This window comes from Uloborus diversus, chromosome 4 (assembly GCF_026930045.1).
Source record: "Uloborus diversus isolate 005 chromosome 4, Udiv.v.3.1, whole genome shotgun sequence".
Classification (NCBI taxonomy): domain Eukaryota; kingdom Metazoa; phylum Arthropoda; class Arachnida; order Araneae; family Uloboridae; genus Uloborus; species Uloborus diversus.
Window position 1 is genome coordinate 7,534,791 of NC_072734.1, and position 19,739 is coordinate 7,554,529.

The window sequence follows — 19,739 nt, forward strand, 5'->3', positions numbered from 1 at the left end:
TTGTTTTTGTTGGGAATATTGCTTCCTCGTTAAGCATGGGGAGGGATCAGAATTATAAGAAAGATATAGAAAAAAGTTTCGTGATGGCCACAACATACTAATTGTTTTCATTTCCAGACATCCAGGATTCAAGTTATTCGCAACTCCTGAGCTCGAATATGCTACCTTGCGGTGATTAACAATGCTAAAGAAAAAGGTAAAACATTCTATTCCACGTGTTTTCTTTGGGGTAAATTACAGGCTTCAGACAGTTTGTTGCGTAATGTAACTTCAGATGAATAGAAAAGAAAGCTTCCCACAAACACGATGAAAAATTACTGTCATTCACTAAGCGTCAAAGCAAGTTATAAGTTACGGCATTTGTTTGTTTTACCTTTTTCATCCGCCATTAGACAGTGGCTGCAGCGCCCCCTATAGTTTATTGGAGTTGCGAATTCATTTGAAAAGAAATAAATTTTTGAGGAATAAATTTGCGTTAGGCAGAAATTTTTATTCAAACTTAGTGCGTCAAGCATAAAATGCATCAACAACATTTGTGATTTTAGTACAAAAAATATTCTCTTAGTACCAACTAAGAAACAAATAAAATTGGTATGAAAGAACTAAGCAATCTTTGCGAGTGAAAAATATCACTTCTCTCTTTCTGGCTCTGGTGGAGAACTCGGATTAGAATTATCCAAATGGGCGAAAAATTCTTTAATTTCGGGTATCGTCTTTCCTTGCGTTTCTGGTACTTCCAAAAATATGAACAGACAGAAAAGGAATAAAAGTACCGTGAAAATTAGAAAGGTGTATTCGTGAAGCCCTTCCTGAAAAAGAAGAAAAGACAACATTTTCATTATTTTAGTTAAAATTTACATAATCCTCTATTAAATAATAGCCGATGATCGAGTAACCCGCGTGTTTTAACAATGAAACTCGTGCCACGGCATGATAATTGATAATATTGTTACAAATTCTGTAAATAGTAATTATTGTAGTAACGTGACCTGTAAATAGTTTCCCGTAATGAATATACAACCCCTTAACATTCGGCTAAAGTATACGATCCCCCTATTTCTTTTTTGTTCATTGATAAAATTTGATAACGGTCTACGCATTTCGAGAAGCATTTGGAAATTTGTAGAATATTTGAGAGATTTCTTTCGATGTTTATAAAAGCGTCTTGCTGGATAAAAAGTTTAGTTTCGATTGAGAATTTGTGTTGAGAGTGTATTAGCTTTGTTTATTGCGAGGCATTTCGTATTTCGAAGTAAATACGTGTGTAACCGTTGAGTTTACGGTTTGTGTGATATTTGCTTAATTGCTGATGATTAATTTAGCAGTTGTTGACGATCTTCCCTGTACATAGTGTAAATAAATTTACTGTATTTTTAATCAAGAACTGTGTCGTCCTTTCAAGAAAGTTGGAAGTCTCACCGGATCCGTTACAATTTGGCGCCCAACGTGGGGCTAGTTTAGGACTTTCTTGGAGTAAGTGTGACTTTGGACATTTTTTTTTCATAAAGACTTTTTAAATTTGGACTTTATTTTTATGGTGATTATTCGCGCAATGGATGAACAATTAAAACAACTTCTTGACGCAATCACCTCTGTGAAGAGTGATATGGCGGCTAATCAAGAACAATTGAAAAATGATATGGCGGCTAATCAAGACCAATTAAAAAGTTAATTGACTGCAAGTTTTACTGCAAATCAAGAACAATTAAAAAATGACATTGCGGCTAATCAAGAACAATTGAAAAATGAATTAGCAACTAACCAAGAACTGTTAAATAGTGATTTAACTGCTAAAATTACTACAAGTCAAGATGAAATGAAAAGTGACCTAACGTCGATGAAAACCATGATGGAGAATCAACTAACCGCCATGGGAGATAAAGTCGATGCGCTGGAAGAAAAATTTGATACTGTGGAAGAGCGCATCGCCAATGTGGAAAACAAGTTGGAAGAAGAAGACAAAAAATTGACTTCATTTAAGGAAGAAATAATTAAGGACGTGGAAAGGAGATTGGCGACCGCGGAAAGCTGTACAGTTTGGCGCTCCCACATCGGTTGCTCGACCGTCCATTAAACTTGCCACATTTGATGGGAAAACGTCGTGGCAGGTTTACAAAACTCAATTCATGATAGTGGCGGAAGCGAACGGATGGGACTCTGCTACCAAGGCCTGTCATCTTGCAGCATCCCTGAGAGGTGACGCAGCGGACATTCTCCAGACCCTTCCGGACAGCCAGCGCCTGGATTTCGCCGCCCTCACATCTGCGTTGGAGCTTCGCTTCGGTGAGAAGTGCCAGAAAGATTTCAGCCGACTCCAGTTGAAGTCCCGTTTCCAGAAAACCGGGGAAACCCTGCAAGAACTAGCGGCGGACGTCGAGAGACTGTCTCATCTTGCTTTTTGCGACTGTCCTGAGGATGTTCGAGACAACCTGGCACTCAATTACTACATCGACGGGGTTCGAGATCCGGAAATCCAGAAAGCTGTACGGATGGCGGATGTCAAAGACCTAAATTCTGTTGTTGTGTATGCGATGAAGTTGGAGGCCGCCCAGCAAGCAACCCGCAAGGATCGCCATTCAATCCGCGGCGTGAAAACTGATGAGTTTGATCAGGTTTCGTCACGTTTTGCTGAACTTGAAAAACAAATAAAAGAAACTAGTCGACCCGTGCGGAACTCCGCACTGTGCTTCGAATAGTTTCATAAGGGTTTTCGCTCTTTAAGAATTTCAAAGGAAGAACATTATGAAGAAGAACCGAAAATAAAGTAAGCGCACAAGAGAAGGCATGTAATTTAAAGACATCAGTAACAAAACCTCGTTAAATACAACGTTGTGATAATTTGATCATCGCTCACCTTTTGGTCGTACATATTTTCAATTCAAACATAAATCTCATTAAAAGTGGCTGAGTAGTGACTCGTGAAAAAGCAATAATTGTGCATGTAAAAAAACAGGTTGTGGCAAATACAGTCCTGCCCATGTGAGCATCTGACGGGAAAAAAAGAAACATTAAAGAGATATTTATTGGCACGGATTCGAATTGGCGCCATTCTGATTAACAGCCCGACACCCCAACAAACCTAGCAATTGCGCCTTCCTTTTCGAAAGCTATTCATTGAAGGAATGCGTAGTAAAAAACAGCAAAAAAGCTTTTTGCCAAAAAAAAATATAATAATAATAATAATAATAATAAGATCATGCTTCTATGTTTTGTCATAACCAGCATGATACGATTTAAAATTATTCTCAAAGCATGGAATTTGATTAAAGAATGACGAAGATCTCACGTAGCGATTGAAATAAGCATTCTAGAGAAGTAATAAATTTAATTGAAAATAAGTGTTTTTATCTTTGAATATTGAACTATTTCACATAGAAGGTTGCTTTAACCGTTACGGTTTAAATGCCCTCACATGTTTCTCTTTTAATCGAACACTTAAAATTCAAAACCAAAACCAGTTGAACTAAGTCCGTTCTTAAGTGTAATTTTTCGAACGTAGACAAAATGTTTTTTTTTTCAGCAGAAAGCAGAGGAGTAGAAAATAATTTCTTGCTAATGAAGTTGATAATACTTTTAATGCTTTATATCGTATTCGCGCGAATAAAAAATTAAAGGTTTACTGAGTGAAACTCGTTAGTTTTAATCGGGCGTAGTATTTTTTCATTTGTACAAAAGGTCGAACACTGCTATTAGAAACATCTACATTTTAGCATACAATAAAAATGTTTTTCTGCACAAAAAGGATTTCTTTAGGTAAATCTAATACTTTTTTATGCTTACATTATGTTGAGTGGTCAGGATGTAGTCAAAGAACACAGTTCGATTAACAATCAACTTATCCGAATGATAACTGTAGCCTGCATAAAGGAGTCGAAACACCAAGTAGCATTCCCACTGCATTTATTTTATTAGGTGTGTATGTTATGAGCACATGTAATGCGTAATACTAATATAAATTTGATATTATGTCGGACAGCCCAAGCTTGCCCGAAGTTCAGATAGTTTATAGCCGAACGCTCTACCGAAAAAAACTTATCAATTAAACCGAACAACTAAGTCCAGTGCTGTTAAGCTTTATTAAAATATGAACACACACAAAGGCTTTTTTTTTTTTTTTTTTGGCCGAAAGCGACGTAAAAAATGGAAAACTGCATTAGAAATTTGCTTTAAAAAATGCATAAGAACTACAGGCAGCATCAAGGTTTTGAAACAGCAAGAGGCGATTTCGAAAACTTGAATTTTCGACCGTAAGTCTTTTTTTCGTCATTGGCCAGCCTGATAAGTTTTAAAATGAGAGGGGAATAATATATAAGATAAGATATTGAAGAAAAATGTTTTTATTTTTGAAATTTTTTACAATTTGTTATCGCAGTCTGCTTAAACCGTTATAACTTAGATGGCAGCACGTGTTCATCATTTAACAGCACGGTTAAAATACAAAATAAATTGAACTATGCTTTCGAATGTAGTAAAAATGTGATAAGCTATTTGTTTTTTAGCAAAAAGAAGAAAAAATATATATTTTACCCTTCAAATTGAGGTAGTATTTTATTTATTTGTACAAAGAGTCAAAAACTCATTAGAAGAATATGTATTTCAATATATGATTTATTATTTTTTTTCTGAACAAAAAACAATTCTATTGTAATCTGAAATCTTAAACCTGTTACTTATATTTTCGCTTATATTATGCTTTAATTTTCTTTCCAGAGCCAAAGCTTCAAAAAAAAAAAAAAAAAAAAAAAAACACGTGCAATTTCGAAGTAATTTAGCACAAAATCACTGAATGTTTTCATATCAGCAAGGAGCATTTCCTTCTTATTTATTCTATTCCTTCATAGTTGTTATGCATTTAATTCAGTGTTCATGTAATGCGCGATATTTCTCTAATTTTTTTGTTGCAGATTGTTCGGACGTGGGCCCGAACACGTAATCTTCTGGTTACGAAGAGAACGCTCTGCCGATCAAGCTACTCAGCTCTGTCGGTCATAGCGCAAATTAAAGTTATAAGTTTGACCGAAAACCTTATTCTGGTTCTTTAAAACAGGTTTTTCGGCTAAAAGAAACAATTTTCAGACCTTGGGTATATTTTTCGTCAGTAGCCAGCACCATAAGCTATAAAATAAGCCGTAAATCAAAGAAATCGATCAAGAATTGAGGGAAATTTGGCGTAGAAACCAAAAACAGGCTACAGAAATAATATATAAGGATTGCAGGAACCCTCAAAAGGATTTCGGCTCCCAAGAACCAAAATCGACAACCACTTAAGTGCTGGAAATGTGGCGGCGAGGATCACTTGCGAAGAAACTGTGAAGCTCGCCAAGAAACCGGAGGGAAGAGCGCCCCTCCCCTCTCAGGTCCAGGAAAACTAAGCCATCGCAATCTCGCGGGCGGAGGTCACCAAATTGGAATGAGCCCCATCTTAAAGTTTTCCAGATTTCATCGACGAGTGGCGGCAGTAATGGACTGTTTGTTTACGCATATGTAAACGGGTTTCCCTGCGAGTTGATTATTGACACTGGAGCCAATGTTACAATCATTAGAACAGATGTGGCTCGTCAATTTGGACTCAACATTCTATGGACGCCGCTCTGCGTTACCCTCCAAACTGTGACAGGTGACAAGATCGCGATTGAAGGTAAAGTGAACTTAGAAATTGTGTTTGGAAATGACACTTACCATCATACGGCATTCGTTGCTGCTATCACAGACCCCTTCATTCTCGGATTGGACTTTTTAAAGAAGTATGACTTCAACCTCTTCTTCAATACTAATGAGCTGCACTCGATGAGAGAAGACATAGCCGTTTTCCCCGCAGAAAGTGATGTAAAATACGCTCATCAAATAATAGCCCAAACAGATTTATCGATTCCCTCAAGGTCAGAATCATTAATACCTGACTCCATTGAAGAAAGCAATAGTTTTCGATTTGGATTCATTGAATACCCTAACCTAAGCAATAACCCAAACGGAGTACTGGTAGCATTTACGCTTGTGGATCTTTCTAAAGATGTAATTCCTGTGCGAGTCGTCAACGCGAGTGAAAAGCCAAGGAATATCCGGAAAGGTGAAGTGTTGGCAACTTGTACTCCAGTAAACTGCATCATTAGAAGAATCAATTCCCCCGAGACTGTGTCTTCTGCGTCCTTGAAATCGAAGTTAATTGGGAGTGCGCAATTATCGAAAGATCAAAGAACTGCTGCGGAACAATTGGTGGACGATTTCAAGCATCTGTTTTCATCTACATCGGAGGATGTTGGCCGTACGAATTTAACGCAGCATAGGATCTACACTGGAGAACACCCCCCTATTAAACAGCATCCAAGACGACTACCGTTCGCCTAGAAGAAAGAGGTTGAGACCCTCCTGAAAGAAATGCAGGAGAATGATGTCATCGAAACCTCGTCCAGTCCTTGGGCCTCTCCCATCGTCTTGGTCCGAAAGAAGGATGGCTCCACCAGATTTTGTGTCGATTACCGGCGGCTGAATGAAATCACAAAGAAAGACAGTTACCCTCTTCCACGGATAGACGACACCTTAGACACTCTTTCCGGACACAAGTGGTTTTCGACCCTGGACTTGAAGAGCGGCTACTGGCAGGTTGAGATACACCCTGATGACCGAGAGAAGACAGCGTTTACAACTGGACAAGGCTTATGGCAGTTTAAAGTGATGCTCTTCGGCCTCTGCAATGCACCAGCTACGTTCGAGCGTCTTATGGAGACAGTGTTAAGAGGACTTTCTTACGAATCCTGTCTGGTCTACTTAGACGATATCATCATCGTGGGACGCAGCTTCGAAGAACATCTGGCAAATCTTAGGAAGGTGCTGCAAAAGCTTAAGGAAGCCAATCTGAAGTTAAGCCCGTCCAAATGTGATTTGTTCCGCCGGGAAGTGAACTACCTTGGTCACATCATCTCTTCTGAGGGTGTGCAAACCGATCCAGAGAAGGTATCTGCGGTCAGGAGTTGGAGTCGTCCCGAAAACATCCATCAGTTGCGAAGTTTCCTGGGGCTCTGCACGTACTACAGGAAGTTTGTGAAGGGTTTTTCCAACATTGTACGACCTTTGCATAAGCTGACGGAGAGCAAGCAAAAGTTTGAATGGTCCAAAAAATGCGAAGATGCATTTCTACGACTGAAGGGGGCTTTAACATCAACCTCTACGGCCGAAAGTTTCTGCTTCGGACAGATCATGCCTCCTTAACTTGACTTTTGAACTTCAAGAATCCAGAAGGCCAGATAGCCAGATGGATACAGTGGCTCCAGGAATATGACATGGAGATCAAGCACCGAAAAGGGTTGTCTCACGGTAATGCAGACGCTTTATCAAGGAGACCCTGTCCTGAGAACTGCAATTATTGTTCCCGAATCGAGAAACAGTATGGAACGACTAGCCCTACTGCCTATCAGTTGACAGTGACTCCAACATCATCAGAACCTGATCCATGGAGTGACGACCAAGTTCGAAAAGATTAACTTGAAGACCCGGACATAAAACCAATTTTGGAGTTCATGGAAAGTGACAGTCGACGCCCTAGCTGGCAGGACGTTTCCATCTTCAGTCCTGCAACAAAAAGATACTGGGCTTTATGGAACTCGCTCCATTTACGGAACGGCGTGCTACACCGAAAATGGGAATCTGATGACGGCAAAACATCTAGGTGGCAGTTACTACTTCCCCGATCAAGGATTCCAGATGTTCTGAAAGAAATACATAGTAGTGCGACTGGAGGACATTTTGGTGTCTTCAAAACCCTCAATAAAGTTCGGGAGCGCTTCTTCTGGAGCAAGGCGAAGGATGATGTGGAGAAGTGGTGCCATTCTTGTGACGCCTGTGCTGCTCGTACAGGACCGAAGAAAAGAAGCAGAGGGAAGCTACATCTGTACAACGTTGGAGCTCCTTTCGAACGAATTGGGATGGACATCCTGGGTCCTCTGCCAAGAACTGCTGATGGGAACAAATACATTCTTGTTTCCATCGACTATTTCACCAAATGGCCCGAAGCGTATCCCATTCCAGATCAAGAAGCTACCACCGTAGCAGAGACTCTAGTCCAATATTGGATCTCGAGATATGGAACACCTTTGCAGATGCATTCCGATCAAGGGAGGAATTTCATCTCTGCTGTGTTTAAGGGCCTATGTCAAATTTTTGGAATTGAGAAAACTAGGACAACACCACTACACCCACAATCGGACGGCATGGTGGAGAGATTTAACCGCACAATCCTGAATAATCTCTCGCTTATGGTATCCAGAAATCAACAGGATTGGGACAAGAAGCTACCTTTGTTCCTGCTGGCCTACCGCAGTGCTGTCCACGAGGCTACCGGATTTGCCCCATCTCAGATGCTCTTCGGACGAGAGCTTCGGCTACCTTGTGATCTCGTCTTCGGTCGTCCTCCGGATGCGCCTGCATCGCCTGAGGAGTACATCCAGGATCTCCAGTCTCGGCTGGAAGACGTTCATAACTTCGCACGAGAGCGAATCAACATCGTGGCGGAGAAGATGAAGACCCGATACGACACAAGGTCTACTGGACATGAATTCAACGAAGGCGACAAGGTTTGGTTATGGAATCCCATCCGACGGAAAGGTCTTTCACCCAAATTGCAGTCGCATTGGGATGGACCCTATAAAGTCCTTAACCGACTGAATGACGTCGTAGTGAGGATCCAAAAATCACCTAATGCAAAACCTAGGGTTGTACATTATGTAGGACTCGACCGATGCATCGGCGCCGATGGTTCAACACTTTAGCCATCGGCATCGGCATCGGCGGCCGATGCTAACTTGCGGGAAACATCGGCCAATTGGCCTTAAAAAACATCGAAAAGCCGATCGAATTGGCCGATGTTTTTGAAAAAAAAGGACCTTTGCTGTTTTGCTTTTTAATACAAAGTAAATGGAGTTGTTGTTTTCATATAAAATTATTTACTTAAATTTCAGTATGAATTTCTATCTTTAGTCATCCCTAGAAGAGTTTTTAATACTAAATTCAGGTAACAAACAAGTTAATTATTGCGTTGTTTCGTGCAGCAGGATGTACGTATGTATCTGTCATAAGTCATAACTCAAAAATGATAATCTGTAGAAGGTTAAAGTTTCGTATGTGGGGTCTGTGGACGTTCCAGCTGTGCACTTCCCTTTTTGTTTTCGATCGGTCGTTCTGAAAAGCCTGTTTGCTCATTTTTTGTGGCTATTAATTACTTATTTCAATGCAAAACTAATATAGCGTCTCAGACTGCGGATCATTTGGTGATACAGTGGCTCCCAAAAGTGTTCGTACACTTTGAAGTTTTTTAGAAAAATCAATATAACTCGAAACTGAATTCGAATATGAACTTCAATATTTTTTCACATCATTCCTATGTCATTCTAAATAGAACCCATTGGTTTTTTCAAAATATTGACGGATCTTCTTTTTGAAATGTGTCAGAAAACGAAGAGACAGAGAAATAACACGCCACAAAAGTCATCGTACACTCAAATATTTTCGAATAAATTCATGATTAAAATTATCATATGCCATTTTATTAATATTTTTGCATTGTGTTGACCCTTAAGAGTCATTTGGCTTTAATGTTTTGTTTATTTATTCCTTAATATTGTGCTTATTACTGTAAAATGGCTGGTATTCGTAAAAACCCACAACCACCATTCAAAATTTGAATTTTTTTCCCACAGTAGTGGTAAATTGGTTTGAAAGGTCTCTAAATTAGTTAATTTATTTGTTTGTATAGTAAAGTGCTTGATAAAATGCTTTAAAGAAAGGAATCGGACCGAAAACAAGATAAGAAAAGGTCAACCGGCAAAGTTGACAAAACGTGATCGGAGATTTAAAGTTAAAAAATTTATGAAAAATACACATTTGAGTGCTGTAAAAGTTTCTGCAGAGTTGAATGAAACATTTTACATTTAATTTTTATCTAAAATTGTTCGCCAAGCTCTCCGATTAGCTGGATTAAATGGGACCTCTTCCCGCTGAAATTTTCTTGGTCGTGCGAAAAACAGAAAGCTTACATTTTTCGTAGCAAAATTAATGATAAATAAGCTCAAAAAGTTTTACAATTACGTCTTACGTACAGATAAAAATGAATTCAACATTTTTGGTTAAATTGTTTTATAATTGTAAGTAGAAGAAAAAATTTGGAAGTTAATCTTAAGAACTTAGTTGGATCAGTTAATCAGGACGGTGGAGGTGTTTTAGTGTGAGGGTGCATATCAGCATCAGGACTTGGTAGTTTGGAATTTTTTGATGAAATAATGAATCATGCCGTTCCTTTAAATATTTTAAAACCCAATTTTGAACACTTAGCCAAAAATTTGGTTATTGGAAACAACTTTGTTTTTCATCAAGATAACGATAAGAAGCACACGGTATCCAACGTTTGAGTCTAGTGTCTCAAAAATTGTCCTAAAGTTTAGAAAATACCCCCTCAATCTCCAGATTTGAACTTAATGCAACATATTTAGAGATATTTGGTGGCTAGATTACGAAATTACGACTTTGAAACGAAAATAGAGCTAGAAACAGTAAGACTCAAAGTGTTGTTGAACACTTACTCAGAAATTACGCAAAAAAAGAAAGAAAAAGAATGAAATCTATTCCCAGACGTTTAAAAGGTGTTATGAATACTGTATGATATTCTACTAATTAATAACTTAATAAAAAGTTAGATTATTCAATAAGATATAGACATTTTATAAAGTGTACGAAGACTTTTGTGAGATGAAATTTCCGGCACTTTTTGGCTTTTGATTTTTAAAAAATTAAGTTTTAATATTTTTAAAAAACTTTTCATGTAGTTTTGTTAAAAATTGATCATAGATTTTATAATTAAATTCCCATTCCGAAATATTAATTCTAACCAATGGATTGGGACCTATTTCGTTGAAAGTCGTAGGTGTACGAAGACTTTTGGGAGCCACTGTATATTGCCGAATTGGAAACTATGGAAACAAATATGAGATAGCGAAACCGATTTTTGTGTCATTTTATTAGATTCCCGTTGAACCGACGGTAATTTTTAATTTTTCGATATTTGTAATATGAATCACAGTCTTTTTTGTATCGCTTCGGCGGAGTTACAAGTTTGGGGCCCGTCGAAATACATTTTGGGGATCACAGAAGTTGTAAAACATTTATTATTCGCATTTTTGTAACTCCTTCGGTGGCCCTATGGTCAGGGCTGCGGAGTTGGAAGGAAAATGACTCCGACTCCTGGATTTTGAAATGCCTGACTCCGACTCTAACTCCGACTCCGGATTTTTTTTATTTTTTTGAATTGTATTTTTTCAATTCCCTCTCTCCCTTCAGGGGGGGGGGGGATACAATATTCAATCTCTAAACAGAGATTGAAATATTAATTCCTTTTTATGAAAATTTCGCATTTTGTTTTTTATTGTAAACACAAGACGCATACAGCGTTGTAAATTTAATTTAAAAATCAAATTTTCCAATAGTTACGAGTTATAAAATGAGATGACTTAAAAATCCCATGTAAAAAATTTGAAAAGGATTATCTGTAATTGTAATCTGTAATTTGTCCCCCTTTAATGTTTAACAAATATATATTGATCAAATCGTGTGCTTTCAATTTTTGAAAGCTGTAACTTGAGAAGAAAAAAGCTTTTTTTCTAAATCCAAGTTCTTGAGAGGGGGTGGTTTGCCCCGGGTGAAACCCAGCTGGTAGATGACACCCAAAGTTAATTTCAGAGTTTTTTAAAAATATAAATATTTTAATTCTGAAAATTTTCTTGAATATATTTTAAATTATATTTCATCAATAAAATTTCAACGAAAATAAGGCACTGCTACAGAAAGTTCGGTAAGCACTCAAACTAGCTGATTGCCATAATAGCACTTATTTTCTCATTAGTATCTTTTTATACTTGTAATCGAACCAATTGGTAGTCAGTTTTTAAAAAATGCAAGGAGAGTCGGTGAAAAGGAAAGAAAAAAAAAGCCCTGAGTCGGAGTCGCCATGTTTTCTAACAACTCCGACTCCACAGCCCTGCCTATGGTTATGGGGCCTCTCGCGCAATTGCAACATTTTCTATATTTTAAATCCACCATTGCACGTCAACTCGGGTGCAAGTTTTGAAAGGGTTTTCTGCTCAATGTTTATGATTATTTTAAACTCTATTTTTACGACTATTTTTTGAATTTTCGAGAACACTTGCGTGCCCCTCCTCCCACTCCCTCAATTTCTGAAATTAAACTCTAGTTGTACTTCTGAGTTGTTTAAAACTAACACCATTCATAAAATTGGAGATGTTTTTTTTCAAACTTTATCTATTGTTTAGAAAGAATTTAGGGCATTAATGTAAGAAATTGATTTAAGACGTTTTGAATGGTGACATAATTCGGAAATCAAAGGGACTTTTGAATTTTTTTTTTTTTTTCCAGAAGTGCTGAAGTAGATTCAGAAACTCTTCCGAGGCGTTGGTAATAGCTGTTCTGTACTAAAAAAATGAGGGTAGGTTGGGGCCGAAGTGTGATTTACTTCAAAATCAGAGGGTGACCCCCCTAATCCTACCTCGTCGTTTCAAGCATTTCTTAAATATTTAGCGATTATTTATTTTGGTCAAGAAATGTCATTTTGCGTATTTCTCATACTTGTTTCACCTATATTTCGTAAATTGCCATCTTTTTTGCATCATTAATAGCGATTGATTTTTTCTGTTGTAAGTAACTATTTTTATGTATTTATATAAAATCAATAAATAAGTTAGTTTCGTTTTTTATAGAAAAGTTTCAAGGATTTTCTATTATGCAATTTTTCAAATTTCAGAAAATTATTGTTAAATTGAAAAATTTAATTTGAACTTGTTTGTAAAGCTTCATAAAAGATTAAACAATCAAATTGTTCAATACTATGTGTGCAAACATCAGATCAAGTAGTATATGTATTCAGTTATTAACTTGGTGTAAATATTGAGTTTGTTTATTGTACCTGCGTTTTAAGAACCTTGCTCTTTTCATGGCTATTTTTTTTTCAGCAAAATGCATGTCACTGTTATAGCTTTTATGAAAAATGCAAACTTTTCTATTCATAAATTTTAAATAAGTATAAAAATATTCCTATTTTGATTTAATATTGTAATTTATCTGTTACCTTTTTTTATTTAGTTTGATGACTAAAAAATGTCTACGTGCAATCTTTCCACTTTAATTGCGTAATTTGTTGACGGTTTCATAGTTCTATTCTTAATTTTTTTTTGATTGATTAAACAACGTAATTTAATTTTTTTAACTATGTTTAGTGTACCTAAATCCATACATTATTACAACATTACTGAAATGTTAGTTATATGCTCAATTTAAAAAAAAAAAAAAAAAAAAAAAAAAAAAAAAAACAAATCAATTGGTTATTAAACAGTCTCTTTGTTTTTCTTCCTTCTTTTTTTGGCTATTGTTCTTTCTCTTTCGTCATACAGCAGTCAAAACAGGAGAATCATAACTACACCCTATACAGATTGTACGTAGTACGATGCAAAAGTTCGGGGACAAGCTGTATAAAATCTTACCCAGAATAGTTCACATTACCGAAGCCCATCCACCTTCAAAAGGTCGCCTTGAGGGACTATGTACTTCTGCCAGTGTTCAAATAACTTTTGGAAACACTCCTGGAAGCCATTTTTCGCTACCTTCTATGATGCAGCTTCATCTTCTCCTGACGGAAAATAGTGGCGTCTATGCAAATGTTTTTTTGCTGGGAATAGGTAAAAGTCACGCGGAGCTAAGTCCGACGAAACGTTATGTTATTTGTTTGTCATATCAGAGTATTGACCAATCGAACCGTGCATCCTCAACATGAAAGTCGCCTTCTTCCCCACGATGAAGTTAAAGCAGCAGCGCAAGAGGCCTTACAAGAATTTGCGAAAAATGTATTCCAGGAGTGCTTCTAAAAGCTATACGAACGTTGGCAGAAGTGCATAATCGTTCAAGATGACTATTTTGTAGATAGATATATGCTTCGGTAATGTGAACTATTCAGGGTAAGGTTTTATACAACTTGACCTCGAACCTTTAGATCATACTACGTACGTATGAGTTTTCAATTTACTATTTCATAACGTTTTTGAGTGACGCAAGTTTACGCGCATGAAGACATCACAAGAGAATTTGCGATAATTAACTGAGGAGGCGTTCAAAATGGATATTTGGTTATCTATATATTCTTAGGTACATATGTATGTACAGATGTGCCGAAAAAACTTGTGAAGTATAAATTTGGTGATAGTAAAATAGAAATTTAGGTCGAAATCTGATTTTTTTTTTTTTTTTTTTTTTTTTGTGATTACAATTCTTTATTCGTAGAAAGGAAGTAAAGTGAAATGAATCAATGAGCCTTTAAATCCCTGACAATCTTATCAATTTATTTCTGTTTGATTTTTTTTTGTCATCGGCCAACGGCATCGGCCATCGGCAATCGGCCATTTGGTGGAAAACAATCGGCCATCGGCCATCTTTGAACAATCGGCCAACAATCGGCATCGGCCCATCGGCCAAAAAATGTCATCGGTCGAGCCCTAACATTATGATCGGTTAGCCCCATACTATGGCCATAGTTCATGAGTATTACGTAAACAACCATGGTTGATAACATAAAAGTTGTAGATAATTTTTTTGCTTTTAATGTTTAGTAATATTTCTTGTTATTATTGTGTTTCCTATGCATTATTGGTTATTATTTAATGTGTGTATTTGTGAACATGTGATAGAAGTTTGGCACCCTTTCTGGGGATTGTACTGCCCGGGACGTGCAGTCTTTAGGAAGGGGGCAATGTTACAAATTCTGTAAATAATAATTATTGTAGTAACGTGACCTGTAAATAGTTTCCCGTAATGAATATACAACCCCTTAACATTCGGCTAAAGTATACGATCCCCCTATTTCTTTTTTGTTCATTGATAAAATTTGATAACGGTCTACGCATTTCGAGAAGCATTTGGAAATTTGTAGAATATTTGAGAGATTTCTTTCGATGTTTATAAAAGCGTTCCGCTGGATAAAAAGTTTAGTTTCGATTGAGAATTTGTGTTGAGAGTGTATTAGCTCTGTTTATTGGCATTTCGTATTTGGAAGTAAATACGTGTGTAACCGTTGAGTTTACGGTTTGTGTGATATTTGCTTAACTGCTGATGATTAATTTAGCAGTTGTTGACGATCTTCCCTGTACATAGTGTAAATAAATTTCCTGTATTTTTAATCAAGAACTGTGTCGTCCTTTCAAGAAAGTTGGAAGTCTCACCGGATCCGTTACAATATATTTTGATAACTTTTAACATGCAGGGAAAGGCTTTATTGTGACAAGGCTGGACTTGATCTTTTAACTTAACAGTTTTATTTATAAGACTGTCATTTTAGGGGTATGAAGAAACCAAAACAGTTAACGCTATTTAATTCGCAACTCCAATAAACTATAGGAGGCGCTGCAGCCACTGTCTAATGGCGAATGAAAAAGGTAAAACAAATGCTCGTCGTAACTTATAACTTGATTTGACGCTTAGTGAATGACAGTTATTTTTCATCGTGTTTGTGGGAAGCTTTCTTTTCTATTCTTCTGAAATTACATTACACCACAAACTGTCTAAAGCCTGTAATTTACCCCAAAGAAAACACGTCGAATGGAATGTTTTACCTTTTTCTTTAGTATTATTAATCACCGCAAGGTAGCGTGTTCGAGCTCTGGAGTTGCGACGGAGTTTAGGGTTAATCCACTGGCGTTAGGGTTAAAATTTCAACTATCAAAATACCATCAAACTGAGGCAATTGCTTCGTTCAAATGTAGAAACATATTTTTCACCCGTCATACCATATGACGGGCGATTTTCTACAGTTATCAAGAATTTTCAGAATTTCAATATTGCGTAAAGAATATTTCTTGGTACATACGGTCCGTTTGCGGAATATTTGGCTTGTCGCGATGTCACACAACTATATCACTAGCTTTTGATGGAAATGTTTTGTAAGTTTTGATTATTAATTTTTATATTTTTCAATACGAAACTGGAAATTATTTTGTTTTCGATCATGTCAGGGTTTTTCGTAAAACAAAAATTTCAAAAATTTTCAAAATAACAGGGTTCATACTCTATTCGGATGAAAAATTTCCATGACTTTTCCATGACTTCACAAAAAAATTCATGACCCTATTATACAAAGAGTATCGAACTATTTACTACCAAGCTCGCTAATTTTAAGAAATGAGCATTCAAAAGTTCTATGTCAATGCTTCTACCTCATTAAAGTACTTACTTGTAATTGAAAAAATATCAGTGTACACAGCAAAAACTACGCTATTTTTATACTTCTTCATCATATAAATTTTAATAAAGTAAAGATATAGTAAATGCAATGTACTGATGAAATGTATAATAAATATTTAATAAACGGAGCAAAATGATAATGAATGTGGCACAAAAAGTTGAATGAGTCATTACTAAGTTTCAACAAATTTGCTTCAAAAAAAAAATTGCCTTTTTATGTCAACAGTGCATCTGATAATCTATCTAACTTGACAGTATTTTGGTTCTTAAAAGCAAAGCCAGTCTTCAGTAAATTCATTCATATTTATAATAATGAAACATCGTCCGGTAATGAATAAATCTTCTGACTCAAATGTATTTGATTACTTACTTACATATTTTCAAATGCATATAAATGAAAAGGTTTTGGAAAATCCAGGAAAATGTTCGATTCCTCACATTGAATATAACAGAGGGCAGCAATTTTGTCCGCCATATGTTGGGCACCATTGTTTTAAAATACTAGGATTCCCATATTTCTGTATTATATTAGCTGTTTAATTGCTTTCTAAAACTTTCAGCAAATTAAGATAAACTCTGATAAATTCGATAATCAAGTTTTTAGAAGTAGTTGAAACGAACTCGGATGCAATCGAATTGTGATTTTTGAGTGGGTGTGGGAAATTAAGAATGTGCAAGTCTGCTACCACAGAATATAAAATAAAAGAAATGATGAAAATAATAGTAAACTCAAATTTAGGGATGTCGAAGCAGTAAAATCTCATTGCAAAAGAAGACAGGCGGCTGCTAGAGAAGAGGATGCAATAGGATTTAAAAATTCGGATTTGCTTTTAGGATCATTCAATTTTCCAGTTTTAATAATGCAATACTGTCAGATCATTCAAGATTTCTAATATTTTTTTAGCTACTGTTTCTTTTTTTTGCCTAGGACATTTTTCCATGACTTCAAATAAATTTCCATGACCTTTAATGAAAATATTAATTTTCCATGACTTTTCCAGGTCTGAAATGTGTTAAATTTTTTTCCATGACTTTTCAGGATTTCCATGACCCGTACGAACCCTGAAATAAATAAATAAATAAATAAATAAATAAATAAAGGAGAGAATTTTGACATTCTTAATTCAAATTATGTTTTCCGCAATCACAAGCTGCAATAGGACCCTACTCGTTGGGTTTCTTGTTTCTAAAAACGGCTACTGTCCCCCGGAATCGACTTCATTTATAGCCGATCCTTTCGACTTTACATAATCCTCTTTAGACAATACCAGCACTGAGCACGCATCATATATCTCTGCTTTTGGCATCGATAGAAACGTTTGTCGTCTCTCCAGCCAGCCAACTGCTGACTCGCCCAAGACAGAGCATAACAAAAGCATTACAATGGGGTAGTTTCCTTCAGTCAAAAGTACTATAACTTTAGTCACTAAAAACGATAGAATAAACAAAAAAAAAAAAAAAAAAATGAATTTTGATCTCTTGAATTCAAATTATATTTTTCGCAATCACGAGTGTGTGTGTGTGTATGTAGGCGTTTGGGTTTATATGTGTGTAGGGGGTACGTGTATGTGTGTAGGCATGTGTGTTTATGTCTGTGTGCAGGTATGAGTGTGAGGGTAGTTATGTGTATGAGTGTTTGTGTGTGGGGGGATGTGTATGTGTGTGTAGAAATATGTGTTTGTGTCTGTGTGCAAGCATGAGTGTGTGTGTAGCTGTGTGTAGGTGTGTGTGTAGGTGTCTGTATGTATGTGTGTGTTTGTGTGTGTGTGTGTACGTGCGTGTATGTATGCATGTAAGTGTAAGATATTGACGCAACCTGGAGACGGCTTTCGCTATAAGAGCAGCATCGTGAGGAGCCGGTAGACTGTGATGCTGCAGAGGGTGCTGGCGGGAAAATAAAATCATAGGAACACCAAAAACAGTGTGAACAATAAGCAATCGTGATTGCTCAAAAACAAGAAAAGGGGGAAAAACGGGCGGGGAAATTAATCCAGCGGGGAAAACATTAAAATCATTAACAGTCACCCCTCGTGGCGGCATCGAGCCGCCGACGGTTGGCAAGTGCTGAAAATGTTCTTGTATTATAAGTACGAAATCCTTTTTATATCAAATACAGTAAAACCTGTGAATTTGACCATCAAAGTGCTGCACCACAAGTGATCAGCTTACACATGTGTTACTACATTGGTTTTCTCAGCAGTAATCATAAAAGGTCTCTTACTTGTATTGGCAAAAAAAGAATTCCCACAGCAAAATTTGCCAACCAGTTGGCTGCAACAGCGACACTGGACGCGATGGGGCGTGCGCTTTGATCGAAGAGTTCTGTTACCAAGAACCATGGAATAGAACCTGAAGAGAAAACTATGAATTAGATATGTAGATATAAATGATCTCGAAAGAATGAAAGACATAAAGGACCTGAAAGCAGTGTCTGCCAGAAGGAGCCTATATAAGTGCGGGTCAAAAATGTTATGGAAGCTGAAGGCTTGATTTTCAACTGTTTAGGGTGACTTAAGGGTGAGAGGCTTTGTAGGTTTACGTTTTTGGAGGCTCATGTAGTTTAAAAACTACAGTTATAGTATGATGTTGTCAATGTTTAAGGCAGGGATAAGAGGTTCGAGGGCTCTCCCCCGGAAATTTTTCGAAGCTGAAGTCTAAAAAAAGCTTGGGTTGTCTTTGGCGATGTAAAGGTGAGGGGTACTCTTCTCAGAAAAAAAAGTCCTATACTAGTGTCTCATAAACCCAAGGTAAAGCCATCTTTAGAAAACGAAAGTTCTCTCAAGAAAATTTTGCGAAGTTGAAGCTTTAAAAACTTTATTTCAGACTGGAGGACTTATTTCAGAAGGAGGAATAATGAGGTTCGGAGGTTTTTCTCCGTATATTTTACGACATTAGTCTTAAAATTGCAATTTTTAAGAAACGTTTAGTGACGATGGAGTTTGATAAGGATGACGATAGGGATGACTCACAGATATATGGGCGTACAGTACTAGGCGCGGATCCAGAACCAAAGTTAACCGAAGCTGCTTTTTTAGTACTTACATTTCTAAAAAATTGCCCTATACCTTTATTTATGTTCAACTATTAAAAATAACCGGCGTTGCCTGGGTCAGTAATAATTTTAAAAAAACATCGCTACTTTCATTCGTTTTCTGCTTTAACTGAAAGAATTCAAAACACACCGATTTGACGTGATTAAAAAACAAGCTTCTTCCTTACCCATTGAAGTAAAATAGTAATTAGTATGAAGAGCAAAAGAGTATTCAGTTAGAAACGAAAAAAACAACGTTCAAGCATATAAAAATTTGAAGAATTTCCAAAATATGAACTAACAAAAGCAAAGATCACTAAAAAAACCGTGAGTTTTATTTATTTAATTAAATAGTACAATCACACACACACACACACAAAGAAAAAGCTCTCTACTATGTTTCCCAAAGAGTGCAAAAAGTAGAGTT

At 36.7% G+C, this 19,739-nt stretch overlaps 1 protein-coding gene across 1 annotated transcript in view; it reads right to left on the reverse strand.

Moving 5' to 3' along the window:
- Positions 1 to 629: 629 nt before the first annotated feature.
- Positions 630 to 19,739, reverse strand: part of LOC129219796 (solute carrier family 2, facilitated glucose transporter member 1-like) — a 67,303-nt gene continuing 48,193 nt past the window's right edge. The window contains exons 9-10 of the mRNA XM_054854099.1: positions 18,503 to 18,630; positions 630 to 809 (exon numbers count right to left, since the gene is read on the reverse strand). Of these exons, the coding sequence (XP_054710074.1) occupies positions 630 to 809; positions 18,503 to 18,630 (308 nt within the window). The remainder of the gene's footprint in view (positions 810 to 18,502; positions 18,631 to 19,739) is intronic.